We start from the raw sequence: 17,240 nt of genomic DNA on the forward strand, positions 1-17,240 counted from the left end.
CTTGCAGACGGGCTCGGCGACAGCGATGTCGTACGCGCAGCCCCAGGTCACCAGGCCGTCTGGCAATCTGACTCTCAGCCGGTGCTGTTTCCACCAAGCCACGCGGCCCAGAAGACGGGGAGCACCTCTGGCCTCCCGGCGGCTCGGTAACCAGCCATCCCGCCAGCAGCTGGGGGACAGGCCCACGAGTAAGGAGTGATCCTGCCTTAGCAGTGGTTACCTTTCCGCCGTTGGAGCACGACTGCTTTTTGCTTTCCTCCGTAGTATTTTCTACCTTGAAATTTTCTGCATGTACATTCTCTACATACTCTTTCTACGCTGTAATTTTTTTTTAAATTTTATTTATTTATTTGAAATAGAGAGAGCAAAGGGTGGAAAGGGGGAATGCGAGCAGCAGGCTTTCCGCGGAGCAGGGAGTCTGATGCGGGGCAGGAACCCAGGACTCCAAGATCAGGACCTGAGCTGAAGGCAGACGCTTAACCGAGCGAGCCACCCAGGCACCCCTCCACGTTGCAATTATGCTACCATGAAAATGATTAGTAAGTATATTATAATAATATTAGTAATGCTATTATATCATTATATTAGTAATGATAGTTAAGTATTTTCAAGTAATGTAAATGTAAAGTAATGATAAATTGATAAATGTGACAAATGATAATGATAAAATGATAAAGGATAAGTAATTTTAAAGTAATGATAGTTAAGTATTTTTAAAAAGTGATTTTTAGAGCACCTAAGTGGCTCAGTTGGTTAAGTAACTGCCTTCGGCTCAGGTCATAATCCCGGAGTCCTGGGATCAAGTCCTACATGGAGCTCTTAGCTCTGAGGAAAGTCTGCTTCTCCCTTTGACCATCTCCCCTCTCATGCTCTCTCTCACTCTCTCTCACATAAATAAATAAAATCTTTTTTAAAAAAGTGATTTTTACTCAATCACTGATCATGTATGTATTCTTACTGAAATATTTTAGGAGATCAGAAAATCAAAGTTTTTAGGATAATATGATTAATCAAGAGTTCCATAAGAATATAGAAATGCTATAAAACTATAACATTATATAAAATATTCAAAGAGTTTTACAAATGATAACTTTCATTTCATAACAGACTTTGGAGAAAAAAAAAAGGTATAAAATGAGTAACTAAGTAAATTTTAAAGATAGTGAAACCAAGCATTAAAACCTGGTCTCCGAGATTTTTTGAAGCTAGCAAGCACCCTTGAATATATAGTTCCTGCTCAGTAAGTTTACCACTTATGAATTATTTTATTTTGTATAATTTAAACTGCTTCAAAATTTCTATGCTTTCATTTCTGAATGTTTATTGGATATAAATAGTTTTGCTTTTACTAACTATCTCAAGAATGGGGGAAGACACAGTCTTTTTCGGATCTATTTGGTTTAAAAGTTTCAACATACTCCATAAAACTGTACACTAAACTGTCACTGAAAACTATAATGAAAGTATACCATAGCATAACTTTAACTTGTATTTTTTGTTTTTGTTTTGTTTTTTTTTAAGTAAAATCAATGAAAAATTTACAGTGTTAGTGGCGAAATTCTTAGCTGTGGAGGAGAAAACAGACACATTCTGCTGAGGTGAGGAAGGGGCGGAGCAGTTACATTCTCTCACCTACGGCAGGAAAGGCCCTTGCTCCCTAACAGACAGCTGCCTCTCCAAGTCTTTCCTTCCCAGAAGAAGAGATTTTAAGGGGGTGAACAGAATCATTGTTGATGTGCAAAATATTAGTTATTAATTAAACTGTGTAGCTAACACCGCTGGGGGCAGTGCATATCCTCTGCTGGCACTGTCATCTTCCTGCTGGACTCAGAACTGTTCAGAGTTCCCCATATACACACCTCATGCCTGTCACTGTCATCTTCTTCGATATTGTTAAAGAACTTCTCGACACAGCGTGAGGGGCTGCACCTGTAAGGTGATGGGCCTGCCCAAACCAGGAGGTGCTAGGGGAAATGTTCTAACGGCCGTCTTACCAAGGTACAAACCTGTAACAGGACTGTGTGGCTTTCCTATCACATGGCCAATGCACTCATTCATCAGGGCTTGAAGACTCTAGGGGTAGGAGAGGACAAAGGAAAGAATGTACATTCTCTCAATGATGCAAGCAGCACATTAAGCTTTCCACCTATTAAAAGAAATAGGCTGTGCTATCCTTAGTAAATACTTTCAAAGTTCATTTGGAAGACAATAAGTCTAAATAAAAATTAAACATAAACTGCACATAATTTAAAACAGTAATAATAATATATGCCACTCACTTTTTATTAATAAAAGCGAGTTAGCATTCAACTCCCCATAAGGCAATAATATGCACGAGCAAAGGACTTCTATAATCATTTCTACTATTCGGAGGCTAACAGGATTGAATTCACATGTTGACCATTGTCTTTTTCAGCTGATGGAACGTACTGGAATAACAATGATAATATTTAACATCTGGCATGCTCTCAAATGAAGCATGATGTAGTGAAACAGCTGATCCTTGTTCTTCATTAAACTGCTAAAAAGCACCAACTAATACTTCAGCACTTTATAAAGTGTGAAACTGACAAATATTTTAGAAGTGCCAGGCTTCACAGCTATCCTCTGACTAGGCTGGTTGACCAATGCTGTTATAAAAAGAAAAGAGCATGGAATATTGTACTATGCTGTTACAAGTACTTTACCTTTCAGCGTTATTATTACGGCTAGGAAAAAATATTTAAGAACAACTATACAAAAATACACAATTAGGAACAGTGATCAACTTATTTCAATAATAATGATGATAATAATAATAATAAAAAAACTCCAGAATATTCCATACCAAGAAGTCATCTTCTGGCAAAGCTGAAATAAAGGCAGGTTCAATGGCTTGTAGAAAGTCAAAACCTTGGGTTGCCCACCTGTTACATGAGGAAGTTCAAGAGTCACAAAATTTAGAAAACACTGTAGTAGTTTTAGTAGTGCTGAAAAGTAATCTGGAAAATTATCATCTAAGAAAAAACACATTTTTTGACTTTATGTCAATGCCTGGGGTTGAGTAAATTTATAGCATGTGTTGAGAAAAAAAGGACAAACAGCTTCTGGGGACTGGTTACCAATTTGTTTCCATTTACATTAAAAAAAGGCTTAAATTTCATGAGGGAAGGGAAAAAAAAAGAAAAAAAAAAGCAATCAGAAGACCTGTCCAGGGAAAATGTGAACTCCCATAAAAATGAACTCATTATGGAACAATTTTTTTTAAGTTATCCAAATATTACGGGGCTTTCTGTGGTAATAGTTTCATTTAAAAATAAAACAAAGCCAAATCCTATCATCTACGACTTCAAAATGCTCCTTTTTGTGTCATCTGTTCAGAAATCTCACATAAAACATACATATGAAATGCTACCATGTCCACATCCCTCTCATTCCCGCATTTTCCAGCTTCACAGGCTGCTCCAAGCGTCACACACACTCTCTCTCTCTGCAGCAGAAGTACTGACTTACTTGCAGTTGTAGGAAACATCTACTAGGTCATTACCTGGGTCTTGTACCTCGACCACTCTCACATTTAGTGAGGACATAGTTCATCCATTTCCGGGCAAAGCTTATGTATTTGTCTCCTATCTTCTGTCTAAACTCTCCAGACATCAAACGAACAACTTCTTTATGATACTGTAAGAAGATTTTGTATATATCAAAAGTAGTAATGACTATACAAATACAAATATCTAAACACTACAATGCCCCATGTTTAATGTCATTTTTCTAAAAACAAAAAGCAAAAACCAAATAAAACTCAAATATTTTCAAGAGTAGGAAAAGTTCAACAATTGATTAGTTGGGTATAACAGCCAGTGCTCTTCACTGAACACTTTGTCAAAAACAAATGCGGTGCTGTATGTTGGCTAATTGGACATCGTAATAATTTTTTTAAAGAGTATCAAGAGTTATAGATATTATGTCTTAAAATGCAGTTTCACCAATGTTTTACCCATAAGTTTAAATTATGAATGCACTTTCATGATATTAAACATCTCTTCAAGAAGGCTTTTAAAATGTAAGTAGAGAGCTTACACACAGTAGCACAAAATAAAAACTGGGAAACTGCTGACAACTTAAAAGGAAACCAACATTTGCGATACTCAGCAACGGATAGGGTGACATTCCTGACGAGCTGGGATTACAACCAGTAAGCTGATTTGCCGTACAAGATTCCTCACGCATTCAGTAAGTTACAGAGCAACTGTGAAATTACACTGTGATTTTCCCCTTATTTTGTACCTACCTCGAACCCAAAGTTGTAACCCTGAATCATCGCTTCCCGGTAGTACTGCTGCAACGTGACAGACTCAGACTCATCGACTTCGGCATCGAATTCTGAAGTGAACATGTGGTCCACTCTGTCAATGGCATCGCTTATTCTGTTGCAAAGCTCTAGTGCATCATTCTAAAGAGTCCCAAACCATAATTAATCCAAACAAAGCAAATCACCTGGTACTTAACTGTATTTTAGAGGAAGATTTCTTTCATCATCACAGACATTAACTGCCATGATATATTTTGACCATATTTATTCTGGTCACTCAAAAACAAAGGAAATGTATTTTTTATTTATTTTGCTTTAATTTGTATTAGGTATTCTTTAACACCTTATGAAATAAAAGCAGAAAAACATCCATGTGAAATGATAATGCCTCACTGTGGTCTTTGAATAGATGCTTTCATCTTTAATATTTTGTGTATCAACCACCAGCTGCTTTTTCCCCTGGGCAGTAGCTGAAGCATGATTTCAACTGAACAGGAATTCAATCCAACAGGAACGCTGGATCGTCCTTCATGTCTCCCTGCCACTCCCTAGTTCAGCGGTTCTCAGTTGGGGTCTCAGTTGGGGTCAATTTTACGCAAGGGGACATGGGCAATCCTATTTTGGTTGTCAACTTGGGGAGATGGGATAAGAAATCTACTGGCAACTAGCGTGTAGCAATCAGAGATGCTGCTAAACATCCTACGAAATAGGACAACTGCCAAATCAAAGAATTATTGACCCAAAACGTCAATGTTGCTGAGGCTGGAAAACCCTGTCCTAGTTCAGGCTATGCTGTCTCCCTAAGCAGGACGATAATCACCCCAAACCGGACCCCCTTCCACTCACCCTTAAACACACACATATGGACACAAGGTCTCCACTGGGCAATCCTCCTACAGGCTTTTCCGAAATATTCTTCCTAAACATTCAAATACTTTTTGAGGCTTAGACAAAATAAAATCCCAAAGTTCTCGATAGCCTTATTTTTGCCTACCTGATTTTACCAGCCTTATCTTCCATGACTTTCCACCATATACAAAAGATCTAGTCAAATCAGACTACTGTATAGTCAGCGAGCATTCCCAGTACCCTGACCCAGGGACGCTGATGCTCAAGTGTTCCTTCCCAGTTTTTATCTTCTAAAATCCTCCAAAGTGAAATGCATCCACGATGGCAACTTCCAGATGCGACCATGAGGATCTAATGTCTCCATGTTCAGTACTTCAGTGCTAGCTCAGGTTGCACTGAATTCACCAAATTCCTTACACTCAAGAATAATCAGTATCTTACAGAATTCTGCACTCTCCAGTCTATGGACTTAAACTAAAAGAAAAGACAAAAGTCCCCTACACTGGCATTCAAGTGGGATGGCAATCAATGAGAGAACGTGTTTCTAGGTAAATGAGACAGGTCAGCCTGACAGAAGAAACAATCGCTTATCAAACTACTTATGGTTTCAAGAAGTGCTTCTTCTTCAAGAAGTCAAGCCCTAATGTGACGATGTTGGTATAACTGATGGGCTATGGTAAGCGTGGTTCAGACCAAGACCGATGAACAGAAAACAAGGCAGACATGGCAAAAACAGGAAATAATGGGAAAAGGTGAGGCTCTGGCTTGCCCTAAACTCTGAACGCCTAGTGCCTGTCTACAAGCATCTTACTCTACTACATTTAATTTGGCTAGATTATCATCAGTTAAATAAAAGAAATAAATCTCCTCTTTGGTCACACATTACAAATTTGGAGTACCTCTAGCAAACACTCCTGACTGCTAAAGAAGAAAGAAACCTGCATTAGGAGTGAAGAGACCTAAATTCCAGTATCAGCTTGGCTACTAACCAACCATGGGGCCATTCAGAAGTCACATATCTGATCAAAATTCTATCCCTTCCAATTCCAACATTCTACAGTTCCCAGAGAGATCTGGGAGGCTGCAGTGAAGACACGGGACAATGTGTACCGGGAAGAGGAAGAATGGTTAGCAGCCACGTAAGACTTCAGGTCCCTCGGGTAGGATGACACTGTCGCCCACAAAAGCCTTCCCAGTGCCACCTCCACACACGAATCAAGGAGCTCAGGCGGAGTGGTGGTGACGTACCTTTAGCTGCTGCAAAGCTCTGGCAATGACCGGCTGACTGGATGTCTGCTCCTGGCGGAGAGTCAGGAGTCCCTCGATGGACGGCTGGAAGGTTTTTCTCTGGCTGGTGAGCTGGGCCGACTGCATGACCACTAGTAAAAGATTATCCACCTGGGAGGAGAATCCAGCACAGGGCTTAAAAACAGACCCACCTCCTGCTTCCCGCTCTAGGTCAATCCCTAGCCCCAAAACAACGCCAACCTCGTCAGGGCGGCCAGGCCAGGAGCCCCGGGGTCAGAAAGGAGTTTGCGAGCACAGCTGCTCCCTGCGGTGGGAGCCGTGCGCTGCAGCGGGCACTGCCGCCTGAGGTCTCCCCACAACGCGGAAGAATCCCATGGAATTGTGCAGGCACAGCGTCTCTCAAACATCCTAAAACTGCGAGTGACTCAGACTCCTGCAGCAGTGTGCGTGTGTGCATGTGTGAGTGCATGTGTTCGTGTATGTGCGTGTGTGTTGGAGCGGCCTGTGAAGCTGGAAAATGCAGGACTGAGAGAGGGTGAGATGAGTCGCCTTCCATGAGACAGACAAAATCGACACTTAGTTATCTTTTTCTTCTAAGTGACAGTCACTGCAGTATCTTGCATAGAAGTGGGGGTGATGTGATCAGAGTTACGTATAACGGTCATCTCAGAGTACCAAAACACACATGTGCACATGGTGCACACGCACACACACAGACCTGGAGGAGGGAAAGTGAGGCTGGAGGCACGGAACTGAAAGTGAAACACCGGACTGGGTCAGGACCCGGATGACAAAGTCTGACCATGGCAGTGGCTCTGGCTGCAGGGAAAGTGTCACTGACGGGAAACGCTTCAGGTGTGTTAGGGCTGGGGATGAGCAGGCAGGGTAAAAAGATGAGTCTATGTTAACTGTCACATTCTGGTTTCAACAACTGAGTGGCCAGAGCAGATCTGGTGACACACGGAGCACAAGCGGAGAGATCGTGTGAAGTCAAGAGGACAGTAAGCCAGTGTGCTCAACGCTGGTCGGGCCCGTCTGTCGCCCATCTGAAGCGCACGCAGCCCTCAGCACCACTGTCCCGAGGGGAACACAGACAACACGAGAGCCTTCCCACGGGTTTCAATCAATGAATTCTACAAATCACCATGGGATCCCTATTGGGTGGGTAGGTAGCATTGTAGCCTTTACTACAATGTTAACTAATAACAAGTAAACCAGAGTATGTGAGGAAGCAGAATTTTCGAACTGCGAATTAAATGAGGGAGAGAATTCCTTTTAGATCATGAGCATACAGATCACGGCTGAACTAAGGAAAGACAGAAAGATTCCCAATAATCCAATACAATTTAACACACAGAATTTGAAGGAACGTTTTAGTACAAGTTGTGATATAACATTTTTGGAACATTGAGGTGTATTTTGGGGAGGTCTACACTTGAGACGACTATGGCAGTTAAACCAGTCACTCAGAAGCTGCTAACAACTTATTTTCCCTAAAAATATTTTCAGAAAGTAATCCTGCTTCAAGGGAGGGGTGGGAGGCGTGGACATGGGACTGGGAGTGGCACACCTGCATGCTTCTCAGGGTGTCGACAGTCTCCACCTGAGGCACAATTTTGACCGGCTGAGCTTCCCACGTGGCCCAGCTGTCTTCCGGACCCAGAGTGCGGTCACTGTGCTTGGTGAGCAGGAGATGGGCATCAATCAGGGCGTCATCTGACTCCTTCGAGCAATCCTTTCCCGCGGCTGCATTGAGGAACTGCAAAATAATGCTCTTCTCCGTGGCAAGATTGCCTGGAACAAACACCTGCAAGTTTTCTAAGCCGGGAATCTGTACCTGCAGAAGAAATGATCCCACATCTTAGACTGGGGAATGTCACATGTTATAAAAGTGTTATTTGAAATATACAGAACTAGACAAAGACAAGCGGGTGCGGGGAGCCAGCGCTGAGGACACTGCAGGGAGCCCCAGTCCCCTGTGACAGGAGCAGGACTGGGGCAGGCTGGGGTGGAGCACGGGAGTGCTGTGCGGGAGGCCTGGGAAGGCTTCTCCACTCACTGAGCGTCCTCTAACTGCTTTATTTTCAAGAAGCAAGAAAACACCCGTCAGGGGAGGAACGCCAGCCTAAAGCAGCTTGTCAGTGCTACTTTGTGATGCTTACGGAAGGTCACCTGACTAAGAAAAAAGGCAAAAAAAATTAGTACGGAGTCACTAATCATTCTTGGTGGGGACATCCTAAGAAGCCTTTTAAAGATCACTTTAACAAGGAGCACATACATGACACTGTTGTGCGAATCACAATAACTGCAGGGAGGATAAAGCTGTGGGCCTGGGACCAAATTCCCGGGAACAAGATCATACACAGAATCTAAGTACTAAGTCTCAAACAAATGTAGCAAAGATGAGGACTCAGAAAGGGGCTCTAGTGATGAGTCGGGCACTGAAGGCCGAAGTCCCTGTAAAAACTTTGAAGTGTTTCAGAAAATGTGAGGGTAAAAACAAAACAACGACTTAAAAATCAATTATTAGGGGTGCCTGGGTGGTTCAGTCAGTTAAGCATCTGCCTTCGGCTCAGATCTGGGATCAAGCCCCATATCGGGCTCCCTGCTCAGTGGAGAGTCTGCTTCCCCTCCCCGTCCCGTCTCCCCAGGTACACACACCCACATGTGCATGCTCTCTTCCTCTCTCTCAAATAAATGAATAAAATCTTTTAAAAAATAAGTTATTTTGGGGCGCCTGGGTGGCCCAGTGGGTTAAGCCTCTGCCTCTGGCTCAGGTCATAATCTCAGGGTCCTGGGATCGAGCCCCGCATCGGGCTCTCTGCTCAGCAAGGAGCCTGCTTCCTCCTCTTTCTCTCTCTCTCTCTGCCTGCCTCTCTGCCTACTTGTGATCTCTGTCTGTCAAATAAAGAAAATCTTTAAAAAAAAAAAAAAAATTTTTCTTTATTTGCCAGAGAGAAAGACAGTGAGAGAGAGAACATAAGCATGGGGAGAGGGAGAGAGAGAAGCAGGCTTCCCACAGAGGAGGAAGCCCAACACCGGCCTCGGTCCCAGGATCCTGGGATTGTGACCAGAGCAGAAGGCAGCCGCTTAACAACTGAGCCACCCAGGCGTCCCAACTAATTTTAATACAGTATGAATAAATATTTGGCTACTTTACCTGCATTCTAATAGTAAGTTAGTAAATACAAAAAACTTTGTTTTTCTGATTATTTCATTGAAAAATTATGAGAAAGTCTTATTACTGGGATCAATATATAGCCAGCAAAGCCTAAAATATTTACTACACGGACCATGAAGAGACGGTTTTCCCGTTTTAGAAAAAAACAAGACAGGCATAATATTCCAATTATACCATCTTTAATACTTACCTTAACATACTGTTTTGATTTCAGAACGTCCAGAAGGTCTCTAACTGGGGCTGAAAATATGAACTCTGCTGCTATCTCCAGGTCCTAGGATCACAGTTACAAAGAAACTTCTTTAGGGTTAGCTTGTTAAAAAAATAAGGCAAAAGAAAAATTTTTAAAAATCAATTGGGATAGTTAACTCACCTTTCTCAACATTTTAGCAAATCCAAGTGCTTTGGAGGCTCTTTCCCTAGCTTCGTGAAAGAGCTCCTTCAGTGCTCGACTAATCTCTATAACCGATCTCCTGCCAAGTTGATGAAAATCCAGTTAGAGTGCATTAGAGTACATTAAGAAATAGACAGCAATAAAGATGAAGCAAATTCTAAATCACACTAATAAAGAGTGAAGATCTGGATAAATGGGAGCAAGCAATTATTGAGAATGTACTTGAAATATTCAGAAGCTTACTCTCTTGCAGTTTTCTAGAAAGCACTTGTATTCTTCAAATAAATAAGGCACACACAATAACCTTCAAATAACAGTAAGCTTAATTTTCGAAAGATTTCCTTACAATGATTTCTTAGAGTTTGAAAAAAAGTTCTTACATTGACTCCCAGCTCAGGATCTTACTAAAAAGGAATATATGCATGCCGTGGCGGGCTGGTGAACATTTAACAACCGGCTTCTCTCAAAGAACTGTCTTATACGGTGCTCCGGGACTCCTGTGGTGTAAGCACGCCCGTCACTGCTGCCCGCAGGCCACCAGTGTGCCAGCACGAGTGGCAATCGGGTTAGAGATGAGCGGGATCGCACCTCAGCTCGCTGGGGCCGGGAAGAGCCAGCCCCGTCACCCACTGCACATTGCTCGGAAACAACCAGAGCACCATCAGAGCCGTTCTCTACTTCACCACCTCTGATCTCGAATTTTCCCTGCTTATTCAGAATTTTGAAAGTCACGCGCTGGCTCTCAAAACTGCAGGACCTTCTAGAAACAGACTCATTCTGATTCTCGGCTCTTCAGCACTGTCCCAGGTTAAGAAGCTGTGTGAACGCTTCTTGCTTTAACCCTAGCACGACGATATCTCAGGTGTTCTGAACCCAAAATGTGTTTCTCATCCAATTTTGGATGATGAGAGCAACCATTTCAGCTCTAGAGAAGTCAGCTCTCCCTGAATGTTTCCTAAGTTTGAATCATACAATACAGCTAGTAATTGGTCACGGAAGAGCCGTATGGCTGACAATCCCACAGAAACAGCAACTGAACCTGATCCAACCTGAATACTATCTCATGACAGTGGAAGAAATGCAACAGATGTGTAAGGCATGGTTTCATGTATTCAAGCTTCAAGTCCAACAGAAGGAAGAAGCCATGCATAAAAACAGAAATGTGCCAAGTGCCAATTAAATGTAGTAGTGGACTGCTACAAAGGTGGGGGGAGACAGAAACATGATTATTGAATTAGAGACATTCTAGGACAGAGGGATGAATTCGCTCTACTCATTTTTAGTCAACTTACACTGTCTCCCGCTTTCTCTAAAGTCACTATTTTTGTTAGGCTAACTAAATTCTAAGTTCATCTTCCAAGAAAATTTCACAGAAAATCCTAAGCAAGCCCATGAAAAGATAAAACAGCAATAAATAGAAATCTTTAGGTCTCCTATGGAAATGCCTAAGGTCCAACATGCTTGGGTTTGAATGGGGCCCATTCTAGACTCATCGCCACAAGCAGAACTCCATGAAGGCACCTGATTTCGTCAGAGGCACTGCTGTCATCAGCGCTGGTCCAGAACTCCGCGCAGCTCTCCTGCAAGCCGACCTCTAAAAAACTTCCCGTCGACTTGAGCAGCATCCCCGCGATGTCACTAGGAAACAAGGACACAAAAGTAAACCAGGGAAGAAAAACTGTCCTTGCGTAATTCTTGAAAAAGACGGTGAAAGGGTCTACTGTTTTAATAGTTTGAAAATCAACAACAGTAAGAATTTTCTTCTACATAAAATCATGATGCATGTGAAAAAGAGGAACTCTCCCATTTATGGACAAGTATCTATATTTGTTCTATTTCTACGGTTTTATCATAAACCTTAAAACCTTAAATTATATTCAGAGCAGCTATATAATTATTGTAAAAGTGTAATTCTCATCTTAAATGTCCAAAATGGTATAAAATAGTCTTGAATACATATCTAAAGCAAGCTGTTTTTAAAAGCTTAATAAACTAAATGACAGCACAAGAAAAACAAAGTGAATTTCTTAAATGCACCTGTTTTTACAAATTTCCCTCACAATTCGCTTTCCATCGTCCATCAACGTGAAATATTCCCTACAGTCGATGCTTCTCGTCGTGTACACAATCTAAATGCTAGGGTTAAAATGTGAGCCCGAGTGCATGAAACAAAACTAAATCCGTATAGTAAAGATTCACCAGCAGCTTCCTGACCTCTTCACTCAAGGAAAGGAACTCCTAGCTAGTAAAAGACACTGAAACAGGGTCAAAGGACTCATCAGAGGAGACCGAACCCAGGCGCAGGCCTGGTTGCACCGGGCCCGCAGGCAATGCAGAGCGGAAGCCGGACAACAGCAGTGGGAAGGGGAGCTCGGTCAGGAAGGGAATGGAGGAGGGGAAGGAAAGTCCAGGAAGAAGAATGAATATGAGCAAAAGGTGTGACGCTGTGTTAAGCAAGAGACCCGCTGTAAAAAGAAACTGCACAATGTGAAAGGAACACAGAGGTGGCCGAGTAAAAAGACTTGAGAAGTAAGTCCGAGAGTAAGACCGAGAAAGTCCACTGGGGCCACACGGGGAAGGCCTCATGTGTCATGCTAACTCGACCTTTGTTTGGTGGGCAAAGAGGCCGGGCTTTAAAAGTAACCCGGTGGGAAAGTGACCCGATTACAAACCCACTGTCAAGAACAACAGTATACAAGAATATCCACGACGGGTTTACCCCACAAACACTGAGCATCGGTTATGTACTAAGTAGCAGGGAGCAGAACAGATAAAAATCCCTCCAGTGGGGGCGCCTGGGTAGCTCAGTGGGTTAAAGCCTCTGCCTTCGGCTCAGGTCATGATCCCAGAGTCCTGGGATCGAGCCCCGCATGGGGCTCTCTGCTCAAGAGGGAGCCTGCTTCCCTCTCTCTCTCTGCCTGCCTCTCTGCCTACTTGGGATCTCTCCCTCTGTCAAATAAATAAAATGTTTAAAAAAAAAAAATCCCTCCAGTGAATAGAGAATAAAACAAGAAATAAAAAAGAAAAAGATATAGTTCAGATACTGTTAAGTGCTACGGAGAGAAATAAACCAGGGCAGGGAACTCAGAAGTGCTCGTGAGAAGGAACTGCCACATCAAATATGGGGAAGATGACATTAAGACAAAGACCCAAAGGGAGTACAAAATGGGTCATGAAAGAAAGCATGGGAAGAGCAGGCCACGGACAGGGAGCACCAAGTGCAAAGGACCCGAGGCAGGAGCATGCCCCACCCGGGAACACGATCCAGAAGCCACGCGGCTGTGCGGCAACCCGGGGAGCCAGGGAGGGGGACGACAGTGGCCCGGAGCCAGGGCGGGCTGTGCCCCGCCAGAGGAGTCGCATTCACTCCCACTCTCACCAAGGAAGCAGGGAAGCCAGGAGTCTTTGGAACAGAGGGGGAAATGGTCTGAGGTGCTGTGAGCAAGACCCCTGGCTGTAGTGTTGAGAGCGGACCAAAGGGACGAAGAGCTGAGCACAGAGACTCCTGGAGAGAGACCGCAGTCACGTGAGAAGGAACAGCCTGGCAAGAGTGGCAACGGGAAGTGGTGGAAGTGGTGTGGAGGGGTCAGATTCTGGATCTTTCCTGAAGGATCGGCGGTAGCGTGTGAGACAGAGAGAGCAGTCAGGGATGGCAGGGAGACTGATGGAACCTGAGCGAAACAGCACGTAAAGGAGATGGGCGTCGTGATGACACCACAGGCTTGGCCCAGCGAGGACCGTGCCCTGAATCAGGCCCTCAGCGGGGCCTGGAAAGCCTGTGAGCTGCTCCGAGCAAGGCTGGGGCAGGCCAAGGCCAGAGCCCCCACCGCACAGACCTGAGGGCGGAGCAACAGAAACAAGGAAACTGACAGGAGGAAATGGGATGCAGTGAAATCCCAGCACCTGCGTCTGCAGCACAAATAAACAGTGACCTTTCAAACAATCTCTTCTGCAGGCGGCCCAGCCTGGGGCCAGAAAGTGCACACGGAAGAAAGGGCAGGCTGGGCCAGAAAGTGCACACGGAAGAAAGGGCAGGCCGAGCCAAATGACAGGAGACGGAGAGAAGGCGAGATGCCGCAATGGGCAGGGAAGGCCCCCCCTCAGAGGAGTGACTCTGGGAAGCGACCTGGACTGGAAAGGCACATGTCCGGGGAGTCAGGGCCTGAAGGGCTGGAGAGCTCTGGAAAGGAGCAAGCTGGTGGCTCGCTGGAAACACAGGCGGACAGGATGTGAGGAGGACGCGAACAGAACAGACGGGGAGGGCAGAAGGGGGAGCCGAGGTCCTGAGCAGGGCACAGAGATGGCGGAGTCAAGGACACTGGGCCACTGCGGTGGGAAGAGAGCCGGGCGAGCCGAGGCCCCGGAGGACAGACAGCAGGGCGGGGAAACTACTCCAGGCGGGGTGCCAGGGATGCACAGAAAGGAGACAGCAGCACTACAGTGGCGGACGAGGCGGCACACACCGACAACGGCCAAGTCTAGAGCCGAGGGGTCCGGCAGTGGGGAGGGCGCCCCCCGCAGGGGCCAAGGAGGTGCACCCCACCATCAGCCGTCCACTCCTGGACAAGAGACGTTCCATTTCCAAACACACACCTGCAACCACACCCCACTCCCTCAGGGTTTTCCTCTGTTTACATGTCTAACCTGTGCCTTATAAGGAGATTCTGTGTTTACTAGAACATCCTAGAACAGTCTCGGGAAATGCATACCTTGGGTTCCCTGTGCCCCCACAGAGACTGATGCACGCAGGTCTACAGTCCTGTGCTACTCTTCAGAGGCCTAAGAGGGTTTGCGCGAAGGCAGGGTTCCTCAACTTCAAAACTGACATTTTGGGTGGAATATGCTTGGTTTGGGGGGCTCCGCCGTGCACTGCACGATGTTTAGCCATGTCCGCGGCCTCTAATCAGTCCGACCTTCCATCACCACAGTCGAAACTGTTTCCAGATGTTGCCAAATGTCCCCATGGGGCAACCCGCCCCCAGCTGAGCATCCCCACTCGAAGGAACCCAAAACCCAGGGAAGAGACGCACGCGCGCGCGCGCACACACACACACACACACACACACACACACAGGACTGGTTGTCACGTGCACGTAACTGAACAGGCAAACAGGCCGGCAGGCACACGCAGGAGCACAAGGATTCCTACCAGAAAAGCTTTCCAGCCTGTGCTTCTCCTCCCCGGATGTAATGCGTTATTTCTTTGGTGAAATTCCATTCTTCTTCTAACAGGTTTTTTAGACTATGGGATGCTTGAGGTAACTGCTGCAGCATTTGGATCCAGCTTCTCATGTAATCAAAATACACCTTAAAATACAAAAACGTAAAGGAGATACTTGAGAATGGAACTCAGCAGCCCCCGACTTTCACCTCTGTTAACCTGGAAGCTACGGATCGGAAGAGCCGGGTGAGGAGGCCGCCAAGCACGGAGCACGGAGAGAAGCGAGACTCTTCGCCGCAGAACTGCCGTCTAAACAGGGATGCCTCTTAACGGCACAGCACAACTCCCCGGCAGCTCAGCACATTATTTTCAATCTCTACAGATCACAACAAAATAAAATGTTCACAATCTACACAGAAGTAAAAAAAAAGAATCAAAATAATAGCACCCAAAAGCATTCATTATTAATATATTGTGAACATTATTCCTTTAAGAGGTTGGGATTGTTCCTTAACTCCTTATTTTAACGTTAGTCAGTATCTTCTGTGTTGAGAGGGAATGAACACACTTTTCACCATCCCTTCCTGACACCCAGATTTCTACGACAGTGTTTTTTCAAGATTTATGACATATAAATTATGATTTCTAAAAATACTCCTTATTTTGATGTATCCGCTGCGTCCTGGGGTTTCTCTCCACCAGCTTTTCTCGAGGCAGGGTCACAGCTGCTAGACCACAAACCCTCGCTGCCGTTGGATTCTTCTACCGAAAGGACAGCTCGCTGAGCATGTAGCAGCTTAGCCCCACACTCCCCGTCCCGGGACGCGGACGGTGTCACTCTTCCAGCACCTTCGGACGCTGTGTGCTGTTCGAATGACGAGCCCTGACGCCGGCCTCATCTCCTGCCGCCCCTGCTTCCCTCCCACCCGGAGCTGCCCTGCTTCTCCTCTGCTCAGAGGCGCCCAGGGCTCTGTATTTAGTCTCAGACCACAGTTATCTCACCAGGCTACCTCTCCGAGTTCGCTGGAATGAACGCTTTCTGAAATCCACTACTAATCTTCAGTAGGCAATTTCAGGTCTTTATTTTAAGAAAACGGTCTTCTGTTGGTCTTCTGGGCCTCCAGTAGCCACTGTGCAGTGGGAATCCGCAGTCCGGGGTCCCTTATGAACACTTCAGAACGCCGGTGTCTGTACACGTGGAACCTACAATTTATGGGTCTACCACCATCTTCGCCGAATAAAATAAATCTCTTCAATATGAGACCAGGACCCTCCTCTGGCTTCTCGGAGTGCTGCTTCCTCTCCCTGGCCTCCCTGAAATCTGGCTGTCTCCCGAGGATGACCCTTGTCTCGTACAGGTCACGGGGCACCCATATGACCACGGGCTTCACAGCCTGCTAGCAGCTGGCATCCTCCTGGGCACCACGGCGCCTTTCGAACCACTGTTCTTGCGGTCTTATTTAAAACCAAAACAAAAGAAATACCTGGCCCTCTGAGATTTACGTCGCCAGATACACCACTGAAGCCGTTCCGCATACTGTCCCCTCCTGACTGCCGGCTGCCCGTCCTCCTTCGTCACACGCCGACACCTCACCTCGTCTTCTCTCCGCCCCAGGCTCGGCCGCCACGCTGGGCTTCACCCCAGACCTGTCCCTACAGAATCACCTCCAGGCCTCAAGTCATCAATCCAAACAGCTTGCCTCTGCACCCTCCTCTCGTCCCCACAGGCTTCTGTCCAACCATCACCTCTGCGACTGTTCTCTTATTTAAGCCTCACCTGAACTCCAGGCCGCAGGTTTCTCTCTCCAGGTCACAACCCCCTGCTGCACCCCCTTCCTCCTTATTCGGCTTAGAAGCCACGCGGTCCCCCTTCCCACGCCTGCTGCTGCCACCGCCCACGCCGCCACCTCGCCCATTCTTTTCAGCTCCCTGCCTGCCAAACCCCCAGCACGATGAGCCTGACGAGCCCATGCCCCACGCCCACACTCAGGAAGCTGAGGACACGCGTGTCACGGGTCGGAGCAGCCACTGCTCTACACGTCACAGTCCCAAGCACACGGTGTACGTCTCCGGTAATGTTTACGCCCCCCGCCCACTCTCCTCTCCCTACAAG

At 45.8% G+C, this 17,240-nt stretch overlaps 1 protein-coding gene across 5 annotated transcripts in view; it reads right to left on the minus strand.

Moving 5' to 3' along the window:
• Positions 1-17,240, minus strand: part of MAP3K4 (mitogen-activated protein kinase kinase kinase 4) — an 86,381-nt gene that overhangs the window by 20,968 nt on the left and 48,173 nt on the right. For 3 of the 5 annotated variants that reach the window (XM_032338537.1, XM_032338541.1, XM_032338540.1), the window contains exons 6-15: positions 15,116-15,273; positions 11,488-11,604; positions 9,946-10,045; positions 9,763-9,846; positions 7,962-8,228; positions 6,392-6,541; positions 4,274-4,435; positions 3,527-3,660; positions 2,828-2,906; positions 1,995-2,073 (exon numbers count right to left, since the gene is read on the minus strand). In XM_032338537.1, the coding sequence (XP_032194428.1) occupies positions 1,995-2,073; positions 2,828-2,906; positions 3,527-3,660; positions 4,274-4,435; positions 6,392-6,541; positions 7,962-8,228; positions 9,763-9,846; positions 9,946-10,045; positions 11,488-11,604; positions 15,116-15,273 (1,330 nt within the window). The remainder of the gene's footprint in view (positions 1-1,994; positions 2,074-2,827; positions 2,907-3,526; positions 3,661-4,273; positions 4,436-6,391; positions 6,542-7,961; positions 8,229-9,762; positions 9,847-9,945; positions 10,046-11,487; positions 11,605-15,115; positions 15,274-17,240) is intronic. The other 2 variants (XM_032338538.1, XM_032338542.1) reach the window with 1 other exon arrangement.

The sequence above is a fragment of the Mustela erminea genome, chromosome 4 (assembly GCF_009829155.1).
Source record: "Mustela erminea isolate mMusErm1 chromosome 4, mMusErm1.Pri, whole genome shotgun sequence".
NCBI lineage: Eukaryota > Metazoa > Chordata > Mammalia > Carnivora > Mustelidae > Mustela > Mustela erminea.